Raw genomic sequence first — 25,087 nt, forward strand, 5'->3', positions numbered from 1 at the left:
TTGCCCAAAAATCCACCCATAACCCTGCCAGACAATTACACACCCATTCCTGAAGACATCATGATATCTCAAGCTAAAGCAACAGAAATCGAAGTTAACACTCGCCAACAAAGTAACTGTGAGCTCTGGCTTCAACAGAGAAGAAAAAGGCTTACAGCATCGAAATTTCATGAGATTTTAAGAAGGAAAATCATCAACAATAAATATTTGTACAAACTTTTTTCAAGTAAATCATTGAATGTGAGTGCAACACAGTATGGAATTAAGAAGGAATCTTCAGCAAAGCAAAAGTACATTAACAAGACTGGAAGTCATGTACATGATTGTGGACTTGTTATCAACCCAGCATTTCCATTCCTAGGAGCCACCCCAGATGGACGTGTTTGTGACCACGGTGCAACAGGCATTTTAGAAATAAAATGCCCATATAGTGCTAGGAACATGGCTGTGAAAGAGGCTATAGAAACCCTACCAGACTTTTTCTTAGAAAGTGTAGAAAATGGTATCAGACTTAAGAGGAAACACACACACTACTGTCAGGTTCAAGGCCAGTTAATGATTACAGGTGCTCCATTTTGTGACTGTTGTTTTTACTTCAAAAGACTTGTACCTTGAAAGTATTCTTCCGGATCATGTGTTCATGAAAGATTTGCTAGATAAACTATGTTATATCTATTTCAAACATGTCGGAGATTATCTCCAAAAATGCTGAAAAATGGTTGAGTCTACTTACATTGTCCTTCTGTTTGACTAGATGTGGTTTTTGTATCATTTTCTTCCAGATCTGTAGACACTTCTATTGTTGTTCGTTCAAGCTCCACCAAACTGTCACATTCTTGTCTACAATTATATATATATGAAAAGTTGAACAAATAACAAGACCGTTTCTCAGGGCTTTTTTGTCTCATATAGTATTTAAATATATTTTATGCATCAGCAATGAAATTTTAAATGCTGCGTGAAAATTATATATGTATTATAAATACATATTTTTGATGTGATGATATAATTTCAGTTGTGATAAATATATGATTGAATTTCATTTGTGATAAATATATGATTGAATTTCATTTGTGATAATTTTATAAAATATTGTATAAATACTGTGACATGAAAAAATGACTTTTTTGTGTATGTTCATTAAAGCAAAAACTTTGATATAAAAAACAAACCAGTTTTTTGTTTGTACATTTAAACTCAAACTTCACAGTGAAGGTTAATTCAAGGTTAATAGAGAATATAATGTTACCTTGTTGGAGAAGGTAGAATAAATTTTCTTCTCTTGGGTGGTTGACGCACAGGGCCAGGGGTCTGAACTTTTTGTGTTTCTTGTAATGGGTCTGGAAATGAAGTGGTAGGGCCGTTTCCTCCAAAGAAGTGCTGTTGATATCATTAACAATAATTGTATTTGATGCCTACATAATGGGCACTACCATAGTGTTTACAGCTGATTAAGGTCTGTTATCCTAACTACTGTACTATCTTACACCTTGCATCGGCAATAATTCAAGGAAAACATATACCCTCAGAATAAATATGAACATCGGACAACAACATCTTACATAAGAAATTATATATCGTATTATAATCAAAGAAAGTATTAAGTTAAGGAAAGCAAAACCATACCTTTGAACAAACGTATGTATGTTTGTTGATTTTGTCAACATTCAGCTGATCGTGGGGTCTGTTGCAAACTTTGATCCACCTCAGACATCGATCAATTATGGTTTTTGGCCTGGGGAACGGCACGAAAATGACATATTTCACTCGCTCTGGGTATCTATCATCGGAATTACATACACCATATGCACATCTCTTAACCATGATAACTTCAAATCACTGAAAATACGCAAGCGGGTTTTCCTTCGCTACCGGTTGCTTGTCGGACGTAATGGCGGACTGTGATGCCGTAGTCTCGGGCTAAATGGAATTGTTTTTTTCATTGGTTAATATTTTCAAAAGGGGCGGAGTCGGCGATGGGTCAATTATTCTAAAAAGTGATGTATCATCAGCAAATAATTTTATACAGCTTGTTACACAATTAGTTATATCATTTATGTATAGAAGAAAAAGAAAAGGCCCTAGGACTGATCCCTGAGGAACCCCTGCATGGACATATTTAAAAGTAGAAGCAAAACCATCAATTACCACCCTTTGTTTTCTATTAGAAAGATAATTTTTAAACCAGTTCAGGACATTTCCTTTTATTCCATATGATTCAAGTTTATGTGCCAGACCCTATCAAATGCCTTACTTATATCACAAAAAATAAATCTAAATTCTTTGTTATTATCTAAGTTACTTATTATTGTGTGATATATGGAAAGCAGTTGATTAACAGTTGAGTCATTAGGCATAAAACCAGATTGGTGTTTTGATATAATTTCTGATTCATAAAGATGATTAAACAGATACTTAAAAATATTTTTTTCTATAAGTTTACTGAAACATGAGGTTACAGAGATAGGTCTATAGTTAGAAACATTATTTTCAGTACCTTTTCCTTTGTAGATAGCACTAACATTAGCAGATTTCCAAAGAGAGGGGATAGTACTGTTACAGGATTAATGCGTTACTTTTCTCCTGTTCTGAGGAATTAGCTCTGTGTAATAGAGAATTGAGGCTTCTTTGAGTTTCCGATGTTTATTGTTGAATGTCGAATAAAAAGTGCGACCTTTACATCAATACAAATGAATTATACCTAAACTAAACATGTATCGAATGTACATACAATGTGCTTAACGCCTAGATGTTTACCAAATAAGTTATGGATTTAAATGACAAAATGTTGCGCGAGCGCTTACAAGTTACATATCTTGACTAGACATTCCGATCACCGGCCGGAGGCCAGTTATCGGGTACCTACTATTAAAATACATATAACAATCATCCACAAAACATTATGAATCGTATACTCCCTTATAAGAACTGCTTCCGTGCTCCAAATCTCTAATCCTATCCAAAATTAACGATTATGTTATTTCGATAAAACCGCGAGCACCTATCCGGAAGTTAAACATGAAGCTATAAAATTAGAATCAATTCCGGAATGACCAAAATATCCGGATTGACTCAATTTATCATCAAATTTATACAAAAATAAAATGTTCTTTTATCATCTATTAAAAATCAGTAATTATTTACATATGAAAGCTATTTACATTAAACTATGAAGAAAGCAAAATAATACTTTGCCAACTGGAATAAAAATAATTTCTATTCTGACAAAGTACATGTACCTACACCAATCCATTATAAATTTAAATGGTTTTCTTGAATAATACAAAAATAGCAATAACATTATTTAAATCTAAGCATGGCTAAACAAAATCAAATATCTATTTACATATTTGCTATTAAGAAAACATAAGAAAATTTAAGTAGACTTGACTCACCTGTGTAATAGAGAATTGAGGCTTCTTTGAGTTTCCGATGTTTATTGTTGAATGTCGAATAAAAAGTGCGACAATCAAGGTTGGAACCCCAGATATACCTCAAAACGGTGAGTGGTCAATTAACCAATCAAATCACTAGTCCCTAATTACCTAGCCAATCAAAAGGATGTTTTACAAGAGATTTACTTCGAAAACTACTGCGCATGTCACGCGTCCTATACCTGTTACAATTTGCTTTTGCGTAAATCATACATAAGCCGAAAAACCATCTGTTTGTTTACGTCCATTGACACACAATGGTTGACACTAATTAGGAGTTACACTTTTTACCAATCCTGTTTAGAAACAGGTTTTTACTTAGACATGTTAATTGTATGTAGACCTAACATCTTAGCATCAAAGCTTGTAATACAAGTGACTAATTGACTCTAAACTTACAAGTAAATAACTGGATTATGGAAGACATCTGTCCACACAGGATTAATAACGAAACCCAACATGTTTAGAATTCCAAGTATTTTGGCTTGGCTAAATACTGTTTCTACTACATAATTATAAAGGTTAGATTATAAATATAAAGTTTAGATTACCATTTTCTTTATTCTTTTATCAAATGTAAAGTTTAAATAAATTTAACGAAATTTCAAAATGTACACTGAAAAGGCGTGACAGATTTTCCTCTCTACCAAAAAAGAAATTCCTCCGGAATTCTACTATATACAGTTTCTATTGGAGCAGGAAAAAAAATGTAAAAATTGGGAGTATGAAGTGAATGAATGACTTACAAAATAAGTAGACTTGAAAAAAAAAATGCTTCAAACTATCATATACATTATTATAGTTACTACACAAGTTAAAAATTTATGATAAATGAGAGATATTTGAAAAAACATATTACATAATGCATGAAGATTATATACACAGGATATTCAAATAAATCAACACAAATAAAAGCCATATAATAAAATGTTACATGACCATTTTTTTTTTTTTTTTTTATAACATTAATCCAAGCGTGTGATACACATGTCCAATATTACAGTGTATGCATCAGCATCATCATTACAACATAAATACACAATACTCAATATCAAAGGAAAAATTCAAAAACAAAAACACAAGATTGTATAAAGTCAGTAAAATATTGGAAAATCATCTTCACTGATTTTTTTTTTTTCTTTGTGAATCACTCCGTCCATTGCAGAAGGGATATTAAGTAATCCAGTTATGTTGCTACACATATGATCACTATAAGTGATAGCAACTAGTCCGTTGAAAAACACTGTAAATCCAGGGAATACACGTAGTCACAATGTTGGATTTTCTTTTCCTTCACTTGGAGAATGAAATGCACATCATTTAGCTCCTGATTCCCATTATACGTGTAGTCCATAAGTTCATAGTGGTCAGGAAAACTACGCTAATTTTAATGGATATATGCATACCAGTTATATCTAGTAATATCTATTTATTTCTCAGAAATAGAAATATATATATATACAAAACATATTTACATTAATTTTGATGCTTTTAGGTTGAGAAGAAAGTACCAGAATACACTGATGAAAAATGTAAAATCAGTTTTTATGCAGATCTGGATAGATTTTACTATTGAAATTTACAGACTCAGCTTTTGGAGTGATAACAACAGGGTACATAACTCTTCCTAACTGTTTGTATAACAATGCTGTGAATGGTTTACTAATTATTCTGTCAGTTCTGTAAGCTATGACAGGATTTACCAATATCTTTGAAGGCATTGTAAACTTCTGACCAAAACTACTATCTTCTACAGCAAAATCTGCCCAATCAATCTCTAAAAATGATCTGATACCATACTTGACTTTAAAATCAGACAATGAAGCGGATGTCAAAAAGGTTAAACCATCATGTGCATAAGGTAGTCTTACTACCGGTATTAAAACTGTGTCGTCATTGTTTGTAAGTTCTATGACTAGTTTAAACTTGTCTTTCTTTACTAACTTGTAAAGCATAAATATGCCAATAAGGAACAATGATAAAATACCCAGTACTTCTGATGTTGTGTAGAGATGTGGTGTAATGTCTACTGGAAATGTAGTTGTAGTGATTGAAGACTCAGTAGTATAATGAAAAACTGGTGGCAGTGCATAGCTATGTACTTCACTAGTCCTTGAAAGCAGTGTCACTGTTGTAACTAGAGTTCTGTATTTTATAAACAAAAACACAAAAGCTAGAAGACTGATTAGTGCCAGTGCTGTAGATATATATGCCAAAAGAGATGGTAAATCAATTGTTTGTGGTAAGTTGGACTGGTAATCCAACATTGATTCTGACAACCTTTGAAAAATCATTTTATTCTCTTTTGCAGCTAAGGCTACTTTCTTTAAGTCTAGTTTTGACTGTTTTTCAGATTCTACTATGTTTGTAAAATTGTGTGTAAAAAATCTGAAATGTGGTAGTTGTACATCAAGTATTTTTGAAAAGGTTGAATTTGGTTGCAACGCTTTCAAAGATTTGTTGAAAAATTGTTGTAACAGTATAAGGTTTACACCATGAACTTTTGATATTTTACTTGTTTCATTTTTGTTACATCTATTCCAATAAGGATCTAAGTACAGTGAAGAACTAGATAGAGAACACTTACATGGAATAGCCAAAATGCAAAAAGAACATCCTTTCTCCACTATTTTCCTATTCTCACAATGTAAAGTAATGTCTGACACATTTATCAAAACCAAATGGGTCTGATTGAGTTGGACAATAGAAGGCCGAATGACATTTGGGACAAAATGAAAAACACAATTAGCATTTATATATTGCTTGTGTCCATTAAAGAGACTCAATAAGCATGATCTTTTAGTGTCATTTCTTAAAATCATATGATTTTGACAATGCCAAATATTGCCATTTCGAGAACATGTCTGTAAATCTTTAGAATTTGTCTCCCTAAACAATTTGCCATCTTTAGATAAAAGTAAATGATCATTTGGGCTATCTAACTGAGTACCGTGCCTTGTTGTACTATTGACTGGTATTGGAAAAGTATTAAGTTTGTAAAGTTGCAGTGTCATAGTGGTAATTGGAAATTCAACAGAAATTAAAATGTTAGAAAATCTACGAAAAATTGTGAACTTGGCATGTTTATAATAAAATCCTGGATGAGAATGTGTCAAGTAAAATCCATGAGGTTGAATGTAACTTTGAATATGTGATAAAACATGAGTTAAGGTGTGATGTGGTATAAGCAGGGGAGATAACTTTCCTTGAATTGTTGACAAAACCCCCATTAATAACTCCTCAAACCTAGTCAATATTCTTAAGGTTAAACGTGTTTGCTTTGTCATAGCTGACAATAACTTACCCTGGGCTACCTGACTGGATATTAGGGAATTATTAAAGTTCTCACCTAACTTTTCAATTGCCTCATGATTATCTGTTATGCCTTGAAAAATGTTGTCAATTCTAGAATCAAAATTTCTAATAGCTGCTGCAAAAATACCAATTTGATGAGCTGTAGCTTTAGCCATTTTCTGTTGGTTAGCTCTAATTAACGCCACATTTCTTGATAAACTGTTCAAATCTGAAGAAGTAGAGGTTCCGAATAGAGTTTTAGCAAGAGATCCTATGAAGGGTAAAAATGATCTTCGCCTTCTAGTCATTGGTAGTCTCGCTAATGAGTGATGGGGTAATAATGACTTAATTTCGCCTAAAATTGTCCCGACATCTACTGCTGTCTGTCGGTGTAAGGCCAAAATCTCAACCATAGCTTCACTGTACCATGGACAGTTGGAACAGGGCGTAGGTTTCTCCGATACAAAGGGAAAAGTTTGTAATTCAATTTCAAAGTAGTGTACCCAATGATTTCCTGAGGGATATAAGGTGCCTTTTTCTTCAAAGGTTGCACCGTAATTAAAAAGTTCTTTGATTTTATCGTATGGCGTTCCTTCCACATTCCCATAGGCCATGGCGAGAAAAAGGACACACAGAACCAATGAAGGAGACATCTTTACTTGTTTACCTACAAAGAGATGGCAATAGTCTTAAGACTGGTGTTTATTTCCATTTTTTTTTTTTTTTTTTATATATATATACCGGTATCACTTGTATCAATATGGTTGATAGTACAAATCATGGGTTATTGCAAGTCACCCTAGCACTATTATGAATTTGGATTCAAACTATCATCCCTAGAAATGACAAGCAAGGAAATAAGAAAAAAAAATGTGGCCAAAATTGTAGGTATTACCAAAAATATCTCTAAAATTGTTCTACTGTGCTTTTAAATAGGGATTTTTGTGGAAAATTATCATAAATTTATGAAATGTGCCAATACTTCAGGAAATCTTTCTTGAGTTACAAGTTGTTTAAATATTAAAATAATTATTAATCAGTTAACTTTCATTTAACCCTTGTATTTAAAAGACCTTTAAAAGAGTCTTCTTAAACAGTGTACTTATGACAGGCTCATTAAAAGGGTTATCTAAATTTCACCTTTACAAGGTTATAAGACAATATCTAAATTTGAGTACTCATTACATATAAGGTCCCTATTTATTACTCTTAGAGTAATTGACCTATAATACTTGAACTAATACATCTTGTATGTTCAACTTACCAAATAATAATATATACTAGTTTTATACTAGTTGTTTAACTTACAGGTTATGCAATTCAGTGTCATATTCCCTTTTTAATTTATGAGTATTTCTTGTTTACCTACAGTTAAATAGTTCAACACTACATGTAGGAAAGTTATGCTCCTGTACCCCTCTAAAACTCTAAAACCTTTATTTATCGGTTAAAGTAAGTCCGTTTACGTCTACGTCCAGTTTTGGTATGTGTTTTATTGTATTCCTCCACAACCTCTGGTCTGAGATTTGTACTAGGAATCCACTCTGTTCCAGGATACCCTAACCACTTAACTCTAAACTGTTGTACCCCTGCCCTAACTCTACTACCCAGAATTTTCTCTATTGGATATTCTTCTTGAGATCTATCCGGTTGAGAATCTGTTTCGGAGTGGTCAGTTGGGTTATCTTGGGACTGGGGAGGAACTATGGGCGGATCAGGTGGATCTATGGGTTGATCTGGTGGAAGTGGTGGTGGATGTAGAGCTGGTGGCTGTTGTGCCCCACCCTCCTGAGCTCTAAGTGTATGATCTATATCCAGGAAGTGCTTAAGCCTTGTAGCATTAATGAGCGAATCTACCAACTTACCTGTTGCATTATTCCTGAGTTTATAAGTATAATTTGGTCCTAATCTGACTATAGTGTAAGGACCTTTATACTTTTTATGAAGTTTTGAGGACTCACCTTTTTTTATTTGTGGATCAGATAATAGAACTCTATCACCTACCTGAAAGTCTGGCACTTTTGCCTTTTCATCATGTCTTTGCTTCAGTTTAGCTTTTCGAAGCTCTATATTTTCCTTCGCTACCTTTTCAGCCAACTTGGTATTTTCTATTATCTCATTTAATACCTGTTTCTGGTTTCTACCAATGGAGTCCTTAGGTATAAGTTCAGTATCTACCATCATTCTCATCTCCATACCAAAGGCAATATAAAATGGAGAGAACTCTGACGCTTCTGTACCTGGTGTCATTCTATAGGCCATCATAATCCCTGGTAGCTTTTCTGACCAACTTGTCTGATCTCCTTCACAACAAGCTCTTAAATTAGCTGCCAAAGTACTGTTTGTTCTTTCAACTACTGAATTAGTTTGCGGATGATAAGAACTAGTATGTGATCGCCCTACATTGAATAACTCACACAAAGCTGATATCAACTTACCCATGAAGTTTTTGCCTCGGTCCGAGACAAGTGTAGCAGGACAACCATACCGCGTAAAAATTTCTTTATACAAAACCTTGGCAATTTCTGATGACTCTTGGCTACGCAAGGGATGAGCTTCACACCACTGCGAAAAACTATCTACTACCAGTAAAATATAGATATACTTCTCTTTACTGACAGGCAACGGACCTAAGATGTCCATGTGCCATCTTTCAAATTTTCCAGCAACTGGTAATGGTGAAAGTGGTACCTTACCTTTGTTGTAGTCTCGTTTACAAGTTTGACAAACTATACAGGACTTTACATAAGTCTCTACATCTACAAACATAGAAGGCCAATAGTACCTGAGTTTAAGTGCACCATGAGTTCGATTGATACCCATGTGTACACCTCCCGCATGACTATCATGAAAAGCTTGAACTATATTTTGTCTATAGGTTTTTGGTACCGCTAGCCGTTTAACAAACCTGACTGGACCTTTTCTGCCGGTAGTCCTTTGGTTCCAGATATGATACAATACACCTTGGTGATCAATCTCAAAGGAATGAGACTGAGCTACTATAGATTTTGCCTTGTTTCTATCATCAGGCACAGTTCCTGAGAGCTTAAAATCTACGATTGCCTTAAAACTGTCATCATTTCTCTGTTCAGCAATAAGTTCCAGTGTTCTAACTTGGTTGATGTCAAGGGGACTGTTTGGTTGCACTTGGTCAAGATCTACAGTTAAATCATCATCTGGCTCAGGTGCGCTTACCTCTAACACTGAGGGCACAGGTTTGGGTTGTAACTTATCAGCATCTATAAATTGTACTTGAACCCACTTACCTTGGATATCAGAGTCCACAGTATGTTGGGTCTGATGAGTTTCAGAAGCAACATCAGTACCCTGAGTAGCTGTGTTGGTTTGTTGAGGAAGTGTACTTACCTCATTCATTTCTGGTGATGGGGAGTCACCTGACTCAACTGCATCCTCATAAGTGCGTCGCGACAAAGCATCAGCATTTTGGTTTTTTATGCCAGGCTTATGATGAATAGTAAAGTGGTAGCCTTGGATTTTTAATGCCCACCTACCTAGTCTTCCTTGTTTGTCTTTTATAGTTTTAAGGTATTTTAGAGCCAAATTGTCTGTATAAACATTAAAGTGTTTATTGGCAAGATATGGGTGATATGCCTGTACTGCTTCTACTAAAGCCAAACACTCTTTCTCAGATACGCCAAATTTAACTTCATTACCTCTAAGTGCTCTTCCTCCATAAGCGATGACACGTTCCCTCCCTTCATCATCTAACTGACCTAAGACCCATCCGATAGCTGTACCAGATGCGTCGGTTGACAGAACAAACTCTCTGTCCATTTGTGGGAATGCTAAAATAGGAGGTGCTACTAAAGCTTGCTTTAAGGTGTCAAAAGATTTCTGACACTCAATTGACCACTCAAACTTCAGATCTTTCTGCAAAAGCTTATTCAAAGGCCTAGCAATTTTAGCAAAATCTTTGACAAATCGCTTATAATAATTACACAAACCAATAAAAGCTCTAACATCACGTACTTTGCGTGGCACGGGAAAATCTCTTACCTTGTCTGTAGTAGCAGGATTGACTTCTACACCATCTTTGGAAAGAAAATGACCTAAATATTCAACTCTTTTAAGTGCAAACTGACATTTGGATGGCTTTAACTTCAGATTTGCTGCACGCAAGCGGTCAAAAACTTGCTGCAAATGATTCAGGTGTTCTTTGAAATCTTTACTGTAAATGAGAATGTCATCGACATATACTAGTACAAATTTCCAGAAAAGACCTCTTAGCACTTGAGACATGACCACCTGAAAACTCATTGGTGCATTCATTAAGCCAAAAGGTAATCGTTTGAATTGAAATACACCATGATGAGTTACAAAGGCAGATTTGTGTTTTGTTTGTTCGTCTAATGGTATCTGCCAAAATCCTGAAGCCAAATCTAGCACTGAAAATAGTTGAGATTCTGATTCACCTACACTGTCAAACACATCTTCTAGACGTGGCAGGGGAAAGCTGACAGGACGAGTTTGAGAGTTCAGACCTCTATAATCTACTGCAAATCTATACTCACCTGTTCTCTTGTACCATTACCACTGGTGCATTCCATACTGAAACCGATGGCTCTACTATGTCATTATCTAGCATTTCATTTACCTGTCGTTCAACTTCAGCTTTTACTGCTGGATAGTGCCTATAGAACCTTTGTCTATGAGGAGGTGCGTCACCTGTTTCAATCCTATGGTAGTGTACATCTGTACATCCTAGCTCCTCCATACTTACAGCAAATACATCCCTATTTCTCCCTATGAAGTGTAATAACTGTGTCTTTTGATCCTCTGTAAGGTCTGCATCATCTAAGGGAATGCCTAATGATTTAGCTGTAGTCAACAACTTTTCTTTGTTCTCAGGACTTAAGCTAGATGCAAAAGCTTTACTCCTACCTGTGTCTTGTTCAGCCTCTTTTGTTTCCTGTAGCTCTGCAATTGACTTGGCATCAATGGGTAATAACTTACCTACTATGGTACCAGCTTTCAAGCATACAGGTATGTTATTAGGATTAAGAAGCATACACACAGACTTACCTTTGTGACAGGTTACAATAATTTTACCTCCAACTAACTTAGTAGTTTTTAACAGGTCTACTGTTGGTTCCATGATAGCTACTGAGCACTCTGGGATTCTAGATAACTTAACAGGGATGAGAACTTGTTCCTGTGGCGGGACAGTAAAGGTAGTACTTACTCTAGCTACCCCAACATTAAATTTAGAATGGGTCCTACACTCTACTAAAGCTGACCCTACAAATATTGACATCTTTTTGTCCCCTACATTCACAGTTCCCTTATATTTCCCTAAGAAATCCATCCCTAAAATAACCTGCTGGTGTAATCTTGGAAAAATGTAAAACGTTTGTTGTACCTCCTGTTCTCCTAATTTAAAAGATAATTTAGCACATCCATCTATGTTATGTAGATTTCCTCCTACTCCAAATACATGGTTTATGTCTGAAGGTTCTACTTTTCCCTTAGGATCTATTTTATGAAATAGGGATTTTGATATACAGCTTATACTAGCCCCTGTGTCAACTAATGCACTAGCAAAAACATCTGACTTTGAAAAAGTTATATCTATAAAGTTATCCTTTAAGTCAGTAGAAAAACATGGACTTAATGTTTCTGGCCTCGGCAAGGGAACCCCTTTAACCCTGCTAGGCGAAAATTCCTATTGGGATGATTTTTGTGTTTTACACAATTTTTTAAAATGACCTACATTGCCACAAGCATGACACTTAGCTTTATTGAGATATGCTGGGCAGTCTTTGTTTTGCGAATGCTGCCTAGATCCACACCTACCACAAGACTGTGACTGTTGAGTTGAGGTGTTATGTGACCTATGTGTTTGTTGTCTGTTTGGTCTGTTTGATCTGTTTTGATGCATGTTTGTTTGTGAGTAACTGTTGCTATGCGACCTTATAACATTGACCTCACTCCTTATTGACTTAAGGTCTGAAGCTAAAGCCTCAATCCTATCCAGCACTAGATTCGAAATTGATTCGGGCTCTTGCTTTGTATTACTACCTACAATAGCTACTTCAGCTAATTCTGCAATGTTAATCAGAGTGTTAAGATCAACTGGCTCTCTCTGAATAACTGCAGATCTGATTTCAGGTCTTAAACCCCCTAAAATTGCATCAAATATTTGAGTATCAGACATTTTGGCAATTTTGCCCTTGTATCTCACATTTTGAATATATTCTAGCACTGGTTGCATATACCCTTGTGTCATTTGGTTGACTTCCCTTACACTGGACCACCTAGATGATTGTTTAGTTGAGAATCGAGCTAAAAACACTTCTTCTAGAAGGTTGATGTCTATTTTCGTCGCCTCTGTAAGTCCATCATACCACTGATATGCGCATGAATCATTAGCCAAACTGAGGGCAAACAATGGTGCTTTCTGTTCATCTTTGGCTTGTACTAAAGCTAAATAGTTTTTAAACCTGGCTATGAATGCTACGGGATATTCATCTTTATTGCCAGAAAATTTTCCTATCGACACACCATGAGTAATGGATGCCATACCTGTTTCCTCGTCCGAATGATGACTTATTGCATCTTCGTCGGTTGTGTGTTCCGTCGAACTTGGCCGGAACTGATCTCTACCTCTCAGCCAGTAGTCGCTGGTTATTCTGTTTGCTGCACTAGCTCTGATGTCGTTGCTTGGCGCTGACATCTATCAACACCTGGGATCTTTTAGGTCTCCACCAACTGTTACAGGATTAATGCGTTACTTTTCTCCTGTTCTGAGGAATTAGCTCTGTGTAATAGAGAATTGAGGCTTCTTTGAGTTTCCGATGTTTATTGTTGAATGTCGAATAAAAAGTGCGACCTTTACATCAATACAAATGAATTATACCTAAACTAAACATGTATCGAATGTACATACAATGTGCTTAACGCCTAGATGTTTACCAAATAAGTTATGGATTTAAATGACAAAATGTTGCGCGAGCGCTTACAAGTTACATATTTTGACTAGACATTCCGATCACCGGCCGGAGGCCAGTTACCGGGTACCTACTATTAAAATACATATAACAATCATCCACAAAACATTATGAATCGTATACTCCCTTATAAGAACTGCTTCCGTGCTCCAAATCTCTAATCCTATCCAAAATTAACGATTATGTTATTTCGATAAAACCGCGAGCACCTATCCGGAAGTTAAACATGAAGCTATAAAATTAGAATCAATTCCGGAATGACCAAAATATCCGGATTGACTCAATTTATCATCAAATTTATACAAAAATAAAATGTTCTTTTATCATCTATTAAAAATCAGTAATTATTTACATATGAAAGCTATTTACATTAAACTATGAAGAAAGCAAAATAATACTTTGCCAACTGGAATAAAAATAATTTCTATTCTGACAAAGTACATGTACCTACACCAATCCATTATAAATTTAAATGGTTTTCTTGAATAATACAAAAATAGCAATAACATTATTTAAATCTAAGCATGGCTAAAAAAAATCAAATATCTATTTACATATTTGCTATTAAGAAAACATAAGAAAATTTAAGTAGACTTGACTCACCTGTGTAATAGAGAATTGAGGCTTCTTTGAGTTTCCGATGTTTATTGTTGAATGTCGAATAAAAAGTGCGACAATCAAGGTTGGAACCCCAGATATACCTCAAAACGGTGAGTGGTCAATTAACCAATCAAATCACTAGTCCCTAATTACCTAGCCAATCAAAAGGATGTTTTACAAGAGATTTACTTCGAAAACTACTGCGCATGTCACGCGTCCTATACCTGTTACAATTTGCTTTTGCGTAAATCATACATAAGCCGAAAAACCATCTGTTTGTTTACGTCCATTGACACACAATGGTTGACACTAATTAGGAGTTACACTTTTTACCAATCCTGTTTAGAAACAGGTTTTTACTTAGACATGTTAATTGTGTGTATACCTAACATCTTAGCATCAAAGCTTGTAATACAAGTGACTAATTGACTCTAAACTTACAAGTAAATAACTGGATTATGGAAGACATCTGTCCACACAGGATTAATAACGAAACCCAACATGTTTAGAATTCCAAGTATTTTGGCTTGGCTAAATACTGTTTCTACTACATAATTATAAAGGTTAGATTATAAATATAAAGTTTAGATTACCATTTTCTTTATTCTTTTATCAAATGTAAAGTTTAAATAAATTTAACGAAATTTCAAAATGTACACTGAAAAGGCGTGACAGTACCAGTCTCAAGAGTTTTGTTACATAGTATAGTAAGAGGAAGATAAATAGAAGGAGCAAGCATTTTAATGATTTTAGGAGAAAGATTATCTGGACCTGGTGGTTTCTTATCGCTAAGGGCAAAAAGTTGATCTTTTACATCTTGTTCAGAAATAACAATATTGTCAAGGACGAGATGAGTGTAAGATAAAACTGGAGGTAGAGGCTCAAGATCTACAGAGGAGGTAGAGATAGAAGTAAAATAGGTATTCAAACATTCAGCTTTTGCAAAAGGATGACTAATATATGAACCATTATCATTTAAAGGTGGTAGAGAAACTGATTTATTATTAGTTTTGAATACTGAATTGGAAATCTTCCACCACTTACTTGGGGGAAGGGTTTTATCGCTTAAACTTTTCTCTAGATTTTCATAATAAGTTTTCTTTGCTTTTCTAATTAAGTCAATTACTTCATTTCTTTTTAATCTATAAGTTTCCCAGTGATGTTGAGATGAACTAGATCGAGCTTTTTTATGAATACGGTTACGCTGTCTCATTTTCAATTTAATCTCTCTATTCATCCAGGGTTTATCATTGGGACGGATAGTAATCTTTTTAACCGGAACAAAACGACAAATCAAATCCTTTATACAATCAGTAAGATAATGGTTCAGCTCTTCCACAGATAAAGTACTAGATACTGTATTCCAATCAATTGATGCCGATTCAGTATTCATACTCTCAACATCAGCTTCTTGAAAAATATATATTTCACTGATATAAGATTTACACTTAAATGTTGAATAAAGAACATCAAATTGGAGGATAAACAGAAGTGTTTTGGATAATGTTAGTATTATTTGTTAGAACAACATCCAGTAAAGTGGAAGTAGTTGGTGTTATTCTTGTAGGTTCAGTTACCAAATTAGTAAGGTTATGTTTCAATAGTAAATGATTAAGGTGAGGATTTTGTTCAATATTCAACATATTTACATTAATGTCACCAGTAATTATTATGTTCATGTTAGTTTCAATAACAGTTTCAAACATATTGTCAAGTTTGGACCAATAAGCAATATTTGATTCAGGTCTGTATAAGCAGCCAAGCAAGAAAGTGTGACAGTCAATTTTAATTTCTATCCAAATGATTTCTATATCATTATTTTCTAAGTCTATACGTCTTTTGGAAAGAACAGAATTCTTACAATAGATAATGACACCTCCCCCAGGACCAGTCCTACGGTCACGCCTATGAAAATCTTTAGAATATGAGGATAAAACTATATCATCATCAGGTATATTAGGTGAGAGATGTGTTTCAGTAAGACACAAGATAGTGCTGTGTGATAATTCCGAATCAATTATATCAATTTTATTACATAAGGATCTAACATTCAGATGAGTAATATCTAGGTTACACAGAGGTCCCGGATTAGACTCTATATCATTACTTAATAGCAGTAAAATAAAAAGTAGCCAGCTATAAGAATTATCATAGAAAAAATCACGACAAGTTGTAACATATATCAACAATTTCGACTGAAAATAGAAAAGATGTCTTGTAATTTTCACTTGTGTCCACTCGGTGTAGAAGATATTAACCGGGAGCAAAAACATGTGTATTCCTAGCATGACGAAAGCGAAAGTAAACTGGACACAAGTGATTAAAATCAAAAGACATTGAAGAATTCTGGTATATCGGTTTTTCTTGTACATATAGGACATACAACACATAGAAAACATTGAGTATAACAGAAAAAAACAACAAATCTTGCGAACATTCCACTTCAGTCACTCGTACACCGCACGCTTTCATTCGCCTTACTTTTTAATCATGGTCAACTAGATGCTTGTATTCACAATTCAGAAATCTTATTTGATGTAAACATTTAAGTGACAACGACAAAATGTCAAGGAATAGATCTAGCTTATAATCCAAAAACGACGTTTTAAAGTACAAGTTGGCCTATATAAAAAAAAACTAGAATTTCATGTAAAATAAGACGAAAATCAAACTTATGCTCATAGTATAACAGGTTTAAGATAAAACTAGTGATATCCACATTTTCATCGTGTCACATACAATTTACCGTGTATATATTTACATTATGTACAGTAAAAAGAAAAGTAATTATATAATGGTATGCAAGTCATGTTGTAAATATTGACACGTGTCACATGTACATTATACATATTGGGATATTATTTACCATTTCAACTCATAATAATTACAAGAGTCATGACAACATGTTCATATCAAGTTTTAGTACCGTGAGTACGTTATACTACTATTACAGACATTGCACGTGAAATTATCGTACATTTATGATAAATAAACTACCGATGAAGACTGTCCATGAAAAAATTACAATATTTTGATGATTCAGGCGGTTTTGATTTTAGATACATGAGTTTTAAAAAACAAAGAATATTAATACATGTAATAGTAACTTGTGTATATATAGTTTATGACAAGGTCTATATACAAAGTACATGCGCACGTACAGTGCACATTGCACCATGCACATTGTACATATACATGTACACTATAGCAGAGACCTATATAACAAGTCTCTGACTATATAGGTAGTAGCTGATACATAGATGTATACTGCTGTACTTATATAGGAAAATATCAAACCTAATGTTGTTTTATATAATGACATGAAATATATTTTTCTATTGCATATAATCCAACATATGAAATATATATATATATGGGGGTGAAATTCAACATGAAGTTCCAGTTATTATAATTGCATTATACACATATAATAAAGCAATTTCACATGTGATATTGTTATCATAATTCAAATTATTATCATATTTTGCTACATAGATTATAGAAAACAATCTTACATGTACATTGTATCCAAATACATGGTATGCCTTTTAGGTATTTACAACTATTGTGTTCACAAGTTCATCAGATGATGATGTTCTTCATACAGACTTACATTATACAATTGTATTCATCATTAATTTAGAAATTATTTTACATGTAAACAATATGAATTAAAAATGTACACGTACAAAATATGGTCACATAACTTTTGGTCAGCAATTGACTAAATGTATTTATGTCATAGAACTACTTGTTTTGGGTTGGAGTCTGCCATCCAGACACAGATTGTTTCTCTGTACGATCAGCAAGTGTTCTAATCTTTCGCGGGGGAGGGAGGATCTGGGTAGCCTGAAAGTTGATCAAGTTTAGTAACTTTTACTTTTTCCCCATTGTGTTCCCTGATAACTATTCTTCCATCAGAGGTCCACGTCCCAGAAATGATTTGCATTTTTTTCAAGTATAAGGCTTTAGAGAATACCGCTGCTCTAGCCTTAGTTAGAGCTTCATTGATGTACACTTTATTTAGGTCTTTTGAGAGTTTTGGGGAGGGTGGCTGATGATGAGGTGGAGTATTACTACTGCGGTCCTCGGATACGGAACTGGTGTCACCAGTCTTACTGAACAGAGTGAATCTGGCTTGGTACACAGCTGCCCTAGTACGATAAGATATAAATCTCACGATAATATCGCATGGGAATTTCCTATTTCTAGGCCCATCTCGGTGACTACGGCTGATGTCCATACTGGAAACCATTACCCCGAGTACATCATTACAGATCTGCAGAATCTTATCATCAGTGATCTCCCCTTCTTCCTCCGGAATACCACGAAATTTCAAACAATTTCTCCTGGAATACTGCTCCATGTCGTCAATTCTAGTTTGTAATTGTTTTATCTAATTGTGGAGGGAAGTAATGCCAAGACTAGCTAATAAACTGTCTTTAAATAATGCATTGTCCATAAGTTGGGACACGATTTCTTTGACAATAGCTGGGTCCCTGAGTTCCCCCAGTACATTAAGACTTTTCTTGATTTTACCAGAAAGTTCTACTGGATTCGTACCTATGACTACAGTAACACACTTTACTGGGTATGTCGATACAACTTGATAATGGGATCAGCAATATACATGTATCTGTACTATTAGTCAATAGCAACGGTCAGAGAACAAAGGAGTAAAGGAACTAAGGCCGGAATGGCGGTCATATCACAGCTCACAGATATTTTCGGTATATAGTTATATGGACTTATAGTATAAAGTTTCTGTTGTCACATTAAATGCACATACTTGTCATATTTGTAACTAGATGACGTACATCACTTCATTGTATACATTGTAAAACGCAATTTTTCTTTGAATTTTAAAATAAAATATGAAAAGATAAATCCGTTATTTACTTATTACTTCCGAAATCCAAATTACATTGTAGTAAAATTACACATGAACCTACAAGCAGGTCCCTGCTACTAGCTACAAGTTCATTCACTTATATTGTTAATCTAACGAAATTGTTAACAGAAGTTCAATTACTAGTATTACTTAATTGTCTGAACTGTTGGAAAACAAAATAACAAGAACAATAAGAACTATTTTTAGTCAGCAACAATCATGAGCTATATCAAACGCTCATTAAGACATCAATCCGCGTTTGGCAGGGATGGCAGCGGAGGCAAGCTTGACTGTCACTTTCGGGCAAATTGTCAACATTGACTGAGTGGCGATTTGCAATGACTGCAAAACCGGGATCATCTCCTCAATGGTACGCCAAACCTGGTCGCTCAGTTCAAATGATCGGGCATCAGCCGGACTTGTTACAGATTGGTTTTGTAGAACTGCAAAGATTGCCAGTCTTTGCTCGATGAGGCGTTGAAACATAAAGAATGTGGCATTCCATCTTGTCGGGACATCTTGTAGCAATGAGTGTTTTGGCAAATTCAGCTGTATTTGGCGCTCTTTGAGGTCATTGCTAGCAAGTGTTGATTTTTTAAATGACCCACCAACTTCTTCGCTGCGCCTATAGCGGCACTAACAGCGGGGATTTTTAGACCTACTTTGATGCTCTCAGGGGTTGACACTAACTTTTTTACCATGGTAGCCCACCGGGCTACCAAAATATTTTTTCAGGTAGCCCTGCCTCAAACTTGGTAGCCCGATAATCAATCCACCATTTTTACTTGTTTTCTTGTTATGAAATTCAAAATAAAAAACAAACAAGTTCTAAGCAGAGATGATTTTTTTATGTAGTTTCAGAAAACACTTGACTGTTGTTTCATAACATCTAAAAACATCTTGTAGGATTTTTGCTGTAGTTCAATCAAATCCCTGTGTGACATTTCATCACTTTCCTCATCACTGCTGGAGTTGTCAAGAACTGTAGATCCTACATCATCAACGTTCTCCAAAGGCTGTTCATCAAGATAAATGTGATGATCATCATAGCTGATGTCTTCCTCCACAGAAATTTGTTCCTGTGTTTGTGGATCCAACACTACCATCTGCTTTGGAATGTTACACCGCTGAATTATAATAAAATGGACATAAAGATTAAGGCATCAGTTTCAACAGAAGTTTCAGCCTATCCCAATACTAATGGGGAATGTTTATTTTCAAAAGTGATAACTGTTTATTTGACTTCATGATTAGCAACTAGGAATCATTTTGTTATCATTTTCAATTATGTAAAAATTCTTTAAAATTCTTCTACCTTTAACTCATCCTTGTAGAAGGGACGTCTGGCTCTCTGGCCCTGTCCATACCAGAGGTTAATGGCTGGAAGGGGATCAAAGGCTTCAACTTCTGCTGTCTCCAGTGTGACAAGCATCAGGTCACACAGATTGTCCTCTCCTAACCGTGACCTCCAGTCATTTTTTACAATTTTCATACTACAAGAGTACATGGATACCATTAGTCACCGTCCAACAAAACCAAAATGTTGGAATTACTTCAATCCAAACAATTAATTTTAAACAACAGTATATCTGAAAAAGAGAAAAGAAAAAACCCACCAGGAAAACCCTCTTTCTGCCTCAACAGAAGACCCGGGCAGTGTCAGGAGGTAGTTGAAGAGCAGAAAAAGATTGGGAAAATCTTCCCCAAAGGCTTCCTCAAGTTCTGTCAGTGAAGATGGTTTACCCTGCTTTCTGAAAATACATAATCCAATGAAATGAAATATTCCAAATGTCATTAATATTTATTACATTACACTTAGTAAAGATAAGATTGTCACTGAAAACATGTTGGTATTTTGAAGGCAAGCCTGCTTACCTAGATACCAATGTTGTTTTAAGTCTTGTCCACTCGTGTTCAATATTCTCTAGATGTATGTCAGGGCAGTTCCTTTTAGAGCTGGGCCACAGCTTTGCAGTAATGAATGCATGTGTTCATCCCCAAAATCTTTAAAGGACAATACATATCATTTCATCAATCAGCTCTTTGAAGTTTTATAACTAATTCAACATACATACACGTGTCTGTAGAGAGAAAGTAATCATCATTCATACTTTAAACCCTTGTCCTTGTCAGAGCAATTACAATACATTAGTAGTATAATAATGAACAATAATATTAGCGCCATATTCAGGATATTACATTGTTTTGTACAGCAGCTCTTTACCTATATCCAAGTTCAGATCTCTAGGCCATGTTTTTAAGGAGAGGATGGAAGAAGCTTTAAATAGGTTTGAATCTCCTCCAAATCTTGCCTCAATATTTACAATCAAGTTGTCAAGAAGTTTGTCTTTTCTGGAGATGAGGGAGTCCGAGAAAGACATGTTACCAAGGGATGACATCACTTCTCTCAGGAATGGACCATTGCTATGATTATTAGTAAGATTTAGTAGGGAAAAGCAGACATGCAGAAATAATAGGTAAGCTAGACATTGGTGCATTCAGAAATATAAGTTTCAGATATTTCATATCTAGACTACAGAATACTGTGAAATGTTAGACAGAAAGCTATCAATGACAGACTAGCAGCTATAAGTTAGTGCAGTAATTGATAAAACACTCAATATTGTATTGACCATACCACCATGAGCAAGCACTAAGCAAAGTAGGCGTGCAATTAGACATAATCATTTGAATAGCAAGACACTGTCAAGGATCAAGTACCTTGTTTTGTACTTTTTCAGTGTTAAAAGGACACTTTCTATTTCCATGGTTATATCCGCGGTTGTGCTCTCCCTTTCCTGTATGGCCTGTGAAAGGTAGCTGAGGGTGTTTACTACATCCATCATGAGATGCATCCAGTAGTCTGTTTGCTTTTCCTTTATCACTTTCAGGAAGTTGCGGGCTTTGGCACTAGCTTCCTTGGATGGATTTTGTTGCATCTGTGATTTCAATTGACACATTATCATTAGTTTAATTTATGGGACTTTAGTCTTATCATTCAACAGCTAAGGTCATTTTACAAAGTCAAGACAACATGAATATAATTATTTCATTATAGGAATATGACTAAAAGAATGAACAACAGTTGTAGATAGTTTTCAATCTTTCCATCTTAGACATAATTATAATATACCACATGTAATTACATATTCAACTACTAATCTAACTTAAAATCTTACCCTACATAATGAACTGTTCTTGGAACATAATACAAGAAATAGCAGACTTTGATGACAGACAACACCTTTGTAAGATAGGTGTGATCATAATTACCTGCTCAAGATGAAGGACAATGCTTTCTGATCCAGCTTTAAAATTCTGCAAAGCACGTTTAGTGTGCGGTAACCACCTGGTCCCTCCTGTGCGTGATGGTACATAGGCTTTTTTCCCAATTGACTCGGCAGCCAGTTTCAAATTGCTCCTGTTTAAAGGGCTGTATCTGGAAAAAAACAGTCAGAAGAGGAGAACGTTATGAAATCATTTATACAAAATCAAAATACTAGACTGTACATGCAGCATTGCTAGCTTATAAAATTAAGGGACATGTGGCCAAGTGGTTATGATTTAGCAGGTGTAACACTTTTAATCACACCTTTGGGTAGCATGTTTTTGAAATGAAAATCAGATTCAATCATCATGTGGTACTGCAGTACTTACTATGAATGTACCTATGGTAACTGTTACAATTGGTATAATTACTTTATTCTACACTCAAAAAGTAATGTCTATTATTTTAAGCCAGTTATAATTAACTACTCACTTGTAAAATAAATACAAGTTGGTCAGGAGAAGCTCACACTTTTGATGTATTGGGATGTCTTTGATGGAGTCCTTATATGCCAACTCTAACCTAAGGTCAAAAAAGAAAGGAAACTATATTTTGTATAAACAAACTTTCAAAGTTGCAAAAGTAGTTCAGATCTGTAAAAAAATCTATTCCTTTTTTTTATATTCCATAAAAATAACATTGATCACAAAGACTGCAGATTACTTGAAGCTACCTTATGTATACTGAGAGACTTACTATACAATTCTTTTAAAATTCAATGATCAATTATTTGCACTTGCCTATGAGCAGAACAATGTATGGCTTTCAAATATGGTCGTTCTGTTTCCTCCGCCATCCTGACCACTACACCACTTTTCTTCCCCAACATAACTGACGCACCATCCGTACCCATTGCCACAATTTTTTTTCTCCATGAGTCCCCAAACCTCCTATCTAATAAGGAAGAAATTGCCCTCGTGATGTTAGGTGCATCGGCTTTTCCTACATGTTTCAGACCAGCAAAGAAGGTAGATACCTATATTAAGAGACAAAAGAAGTGATTATTTTTTTTTTAGAATTATCAAGATAATAATTGGTCATAAGTAAGACAAGAAATTAAAGTTACTAAATCATTAAACTTTGGTCATTTTCTTTAACTAACTGTTTTGTGGTAAACATTGAAGTACTTAATGGACTATTTTCATAATTACAACATCTGATATATGCAAAAATGTCAAAGATTAGCATTATGTTCAAACTTTACATTCTCAGCTTGGAAACAAGCATGTATTGTTTTGATAGGAGACAGTCAAAATTTGCAAGTACATCACGTGATCATCTGGAATTTCAAACTGGGCGAAAGACATCGTGAAAATATAAATGAATACCTTGCACATGAACGATGACCGTAGGTAGACTATTTCTGTTTCCTTTGATGCACAGTCTGTGGCTCCATCAGAAATAATACTAAGGAAAGGGGCTTTCTCCACCAGTTCCTTCTGCTCATGTCTGCGAGTGTCAGCAATGGCAGCTATGAAATGTTGGCAGTATTTATCTGTCCTGTATGTGTTTCCTATCTGAGTACCCTTGGCCTGATCCAAGTCACACAACTTAACAAAGTCTGTGAAAGGCCTTCTTGACTTTGCTACAAAATGAGCGTTTCTAAACAATGTACATAATTTCCCCACTGCAGCCTTGTTCATCATCACAAGTGTTTTTTCAGCTTTTGATGTTCCTGGCATTGATGTAACTGCCTTTTCCTTCAAAACTGACCTACGGTGACTGTCTGACTGGTCGTGTTTTTTTATTGGATCAAGCCTGAAATTATTTGTCCCTTTCACGAAATTATTACTATTGCTACTGTCGTACTTTTGACATACCCGACAGTACATTTTCCCGTCATGAAAAATTAACCAATTATAGTTAATTTTCCAGTTCGACTGGAAAGTCCTCTGTCTGACCGCTTCATATTGCGATGCCTTTTTTGTGACGCTTTCCTCTGGTGACGTCTTCGTCTTCTTTAGATTCTTAGGAGGAGGGGTGCCGTCCAGCCACCGCCACATGGAAGCCATGATTGGAAATGTCAGAAGTTCTCGCTGTCAATCTAGCGCTTTCCGTGCTCAGCGGAAGATCGCTAGAAATTCAAACGCCCGAATGACGCTGTGAGATACTCCAAAACACGCTTGAAATGACGCAATACGATTCAAGCGCATTAACGAATCTGTGACTGGAAACGTAAATAATGTGAACGGGATGGTTCTACATTTAGATTTAGTTTTGACGACCAAACACGGACGAATTCGTTAAATAAATGTGGGTATACTGAATTGGTATATTTTAAAAGATTTGGTAGCCCGCCGGGCTACTGGGTATGGGATCTTTGGTAGCCCGTCAGTTATTTTGGTAGCCCCGGGCTACCGGGCTACCGCTAGTGTCGAACCCTGAATATAGTGTACAGTAAAGGTAAGATAGCCTTCTGTGGCGCAAGACGTCCAGGTGTCTGTGGTGAATGCAAGGACAGACTGTTGTTTTAGTTGTGCTATTAACACGGTTTTGTAGACCGAGTAATAGTATTTTGTATAATTCCTAATTGTAGTATGGCAAGGAATTTTGTACGTGGGATCTAAGAGAC

At 35.2% G+C, this 25,087-nt stretch overlaps 3 protein-coding genes across 3 annotated transcripts; all 3 read right to left on the bottom strand.

Annotated features, from left to right (window-relative positions):
- Positions 1–725: 725 nt before the first annotated feature.
- LOC132544078 (uncharacterized) lies at positions 726–13,703 on the bottom strand. The gene is made up of 4 exons (XM_060207645.1): positions 13,272–13,703; positions 5,138–7,395; positions 1,250–1,380; positions 726–840 (listed from the first exon to the last, which is right to left on the bottom strand). The coding sequence occupies exons 1-4, from the start codon at positions 13,420–13,422 to the stop codon at positions 726–728; spliced, it is 2,655 nt and encodes an 884-aa protein (XP_060063628.1). The 5' UTR covers positions 13,423–13,703.
- Positions 13,704–20,044: 6,341 nt separating this feature from the next.
- LOC132544080 (uncharacterized) lies at positions 20,045–21,568 on the bottom strand. The gene is made up of 5 exons (XM_060207646.1): positions 21,387–21,568; positions 21,063–21,143; positions 20,804–20,938; positions 20,503–20,680; positions 20,045–20,314 (listed from the first exon to the last, which is right to left on the bottom strand). Exons 1-5 carry the CDS (start codon positions 21,566–21,568, stop codon positions 20,045–20,047), a joined length of 846 nt encoding a protein of 281 aa, XP_060063629.1.
- A 303-nt stretch (positions 21,569–21,871) lies between these two features.
- Positions 21,872–23,368, bottom strand: LOC132544081 (zinc finger protein 862-like). Its single transcript, XM_060207647.1, has 4 exons — positions 23,256–23,368; positions 22,948–23,037; positions 22,461–22,626; positions 21,872–22,126 (listed from the first exon to the last, which is right to left on the bottom strand). Exons 1-4 carry the CDS (start codon positions 23,366–23,368, stop codon positions 21,872–21,874), a joined length of 624 nt encoding a protein of 207 aa, XP_060063630.1.
- Positions 23,369–25,087: the final 1,719 nt, after the last annotated feature.

Source organism: Ylistrum balloti, unplaced genomic scaffold (genome assembly GCF_031769215.1).
Source record: "Ylistrum balloti isolate Yb309-2 unplaced genomic scaffold, AGI_CSIRO_Ybal_v1 Utg369780, whole genome shotgun sequence".
NCBI classification, from domain to species: Eukaryota; Metazoa; Mollusca; class Bivalvia; order Pectinida; family Pectinidae; genus Ylistrum; species Ylistrum balloti.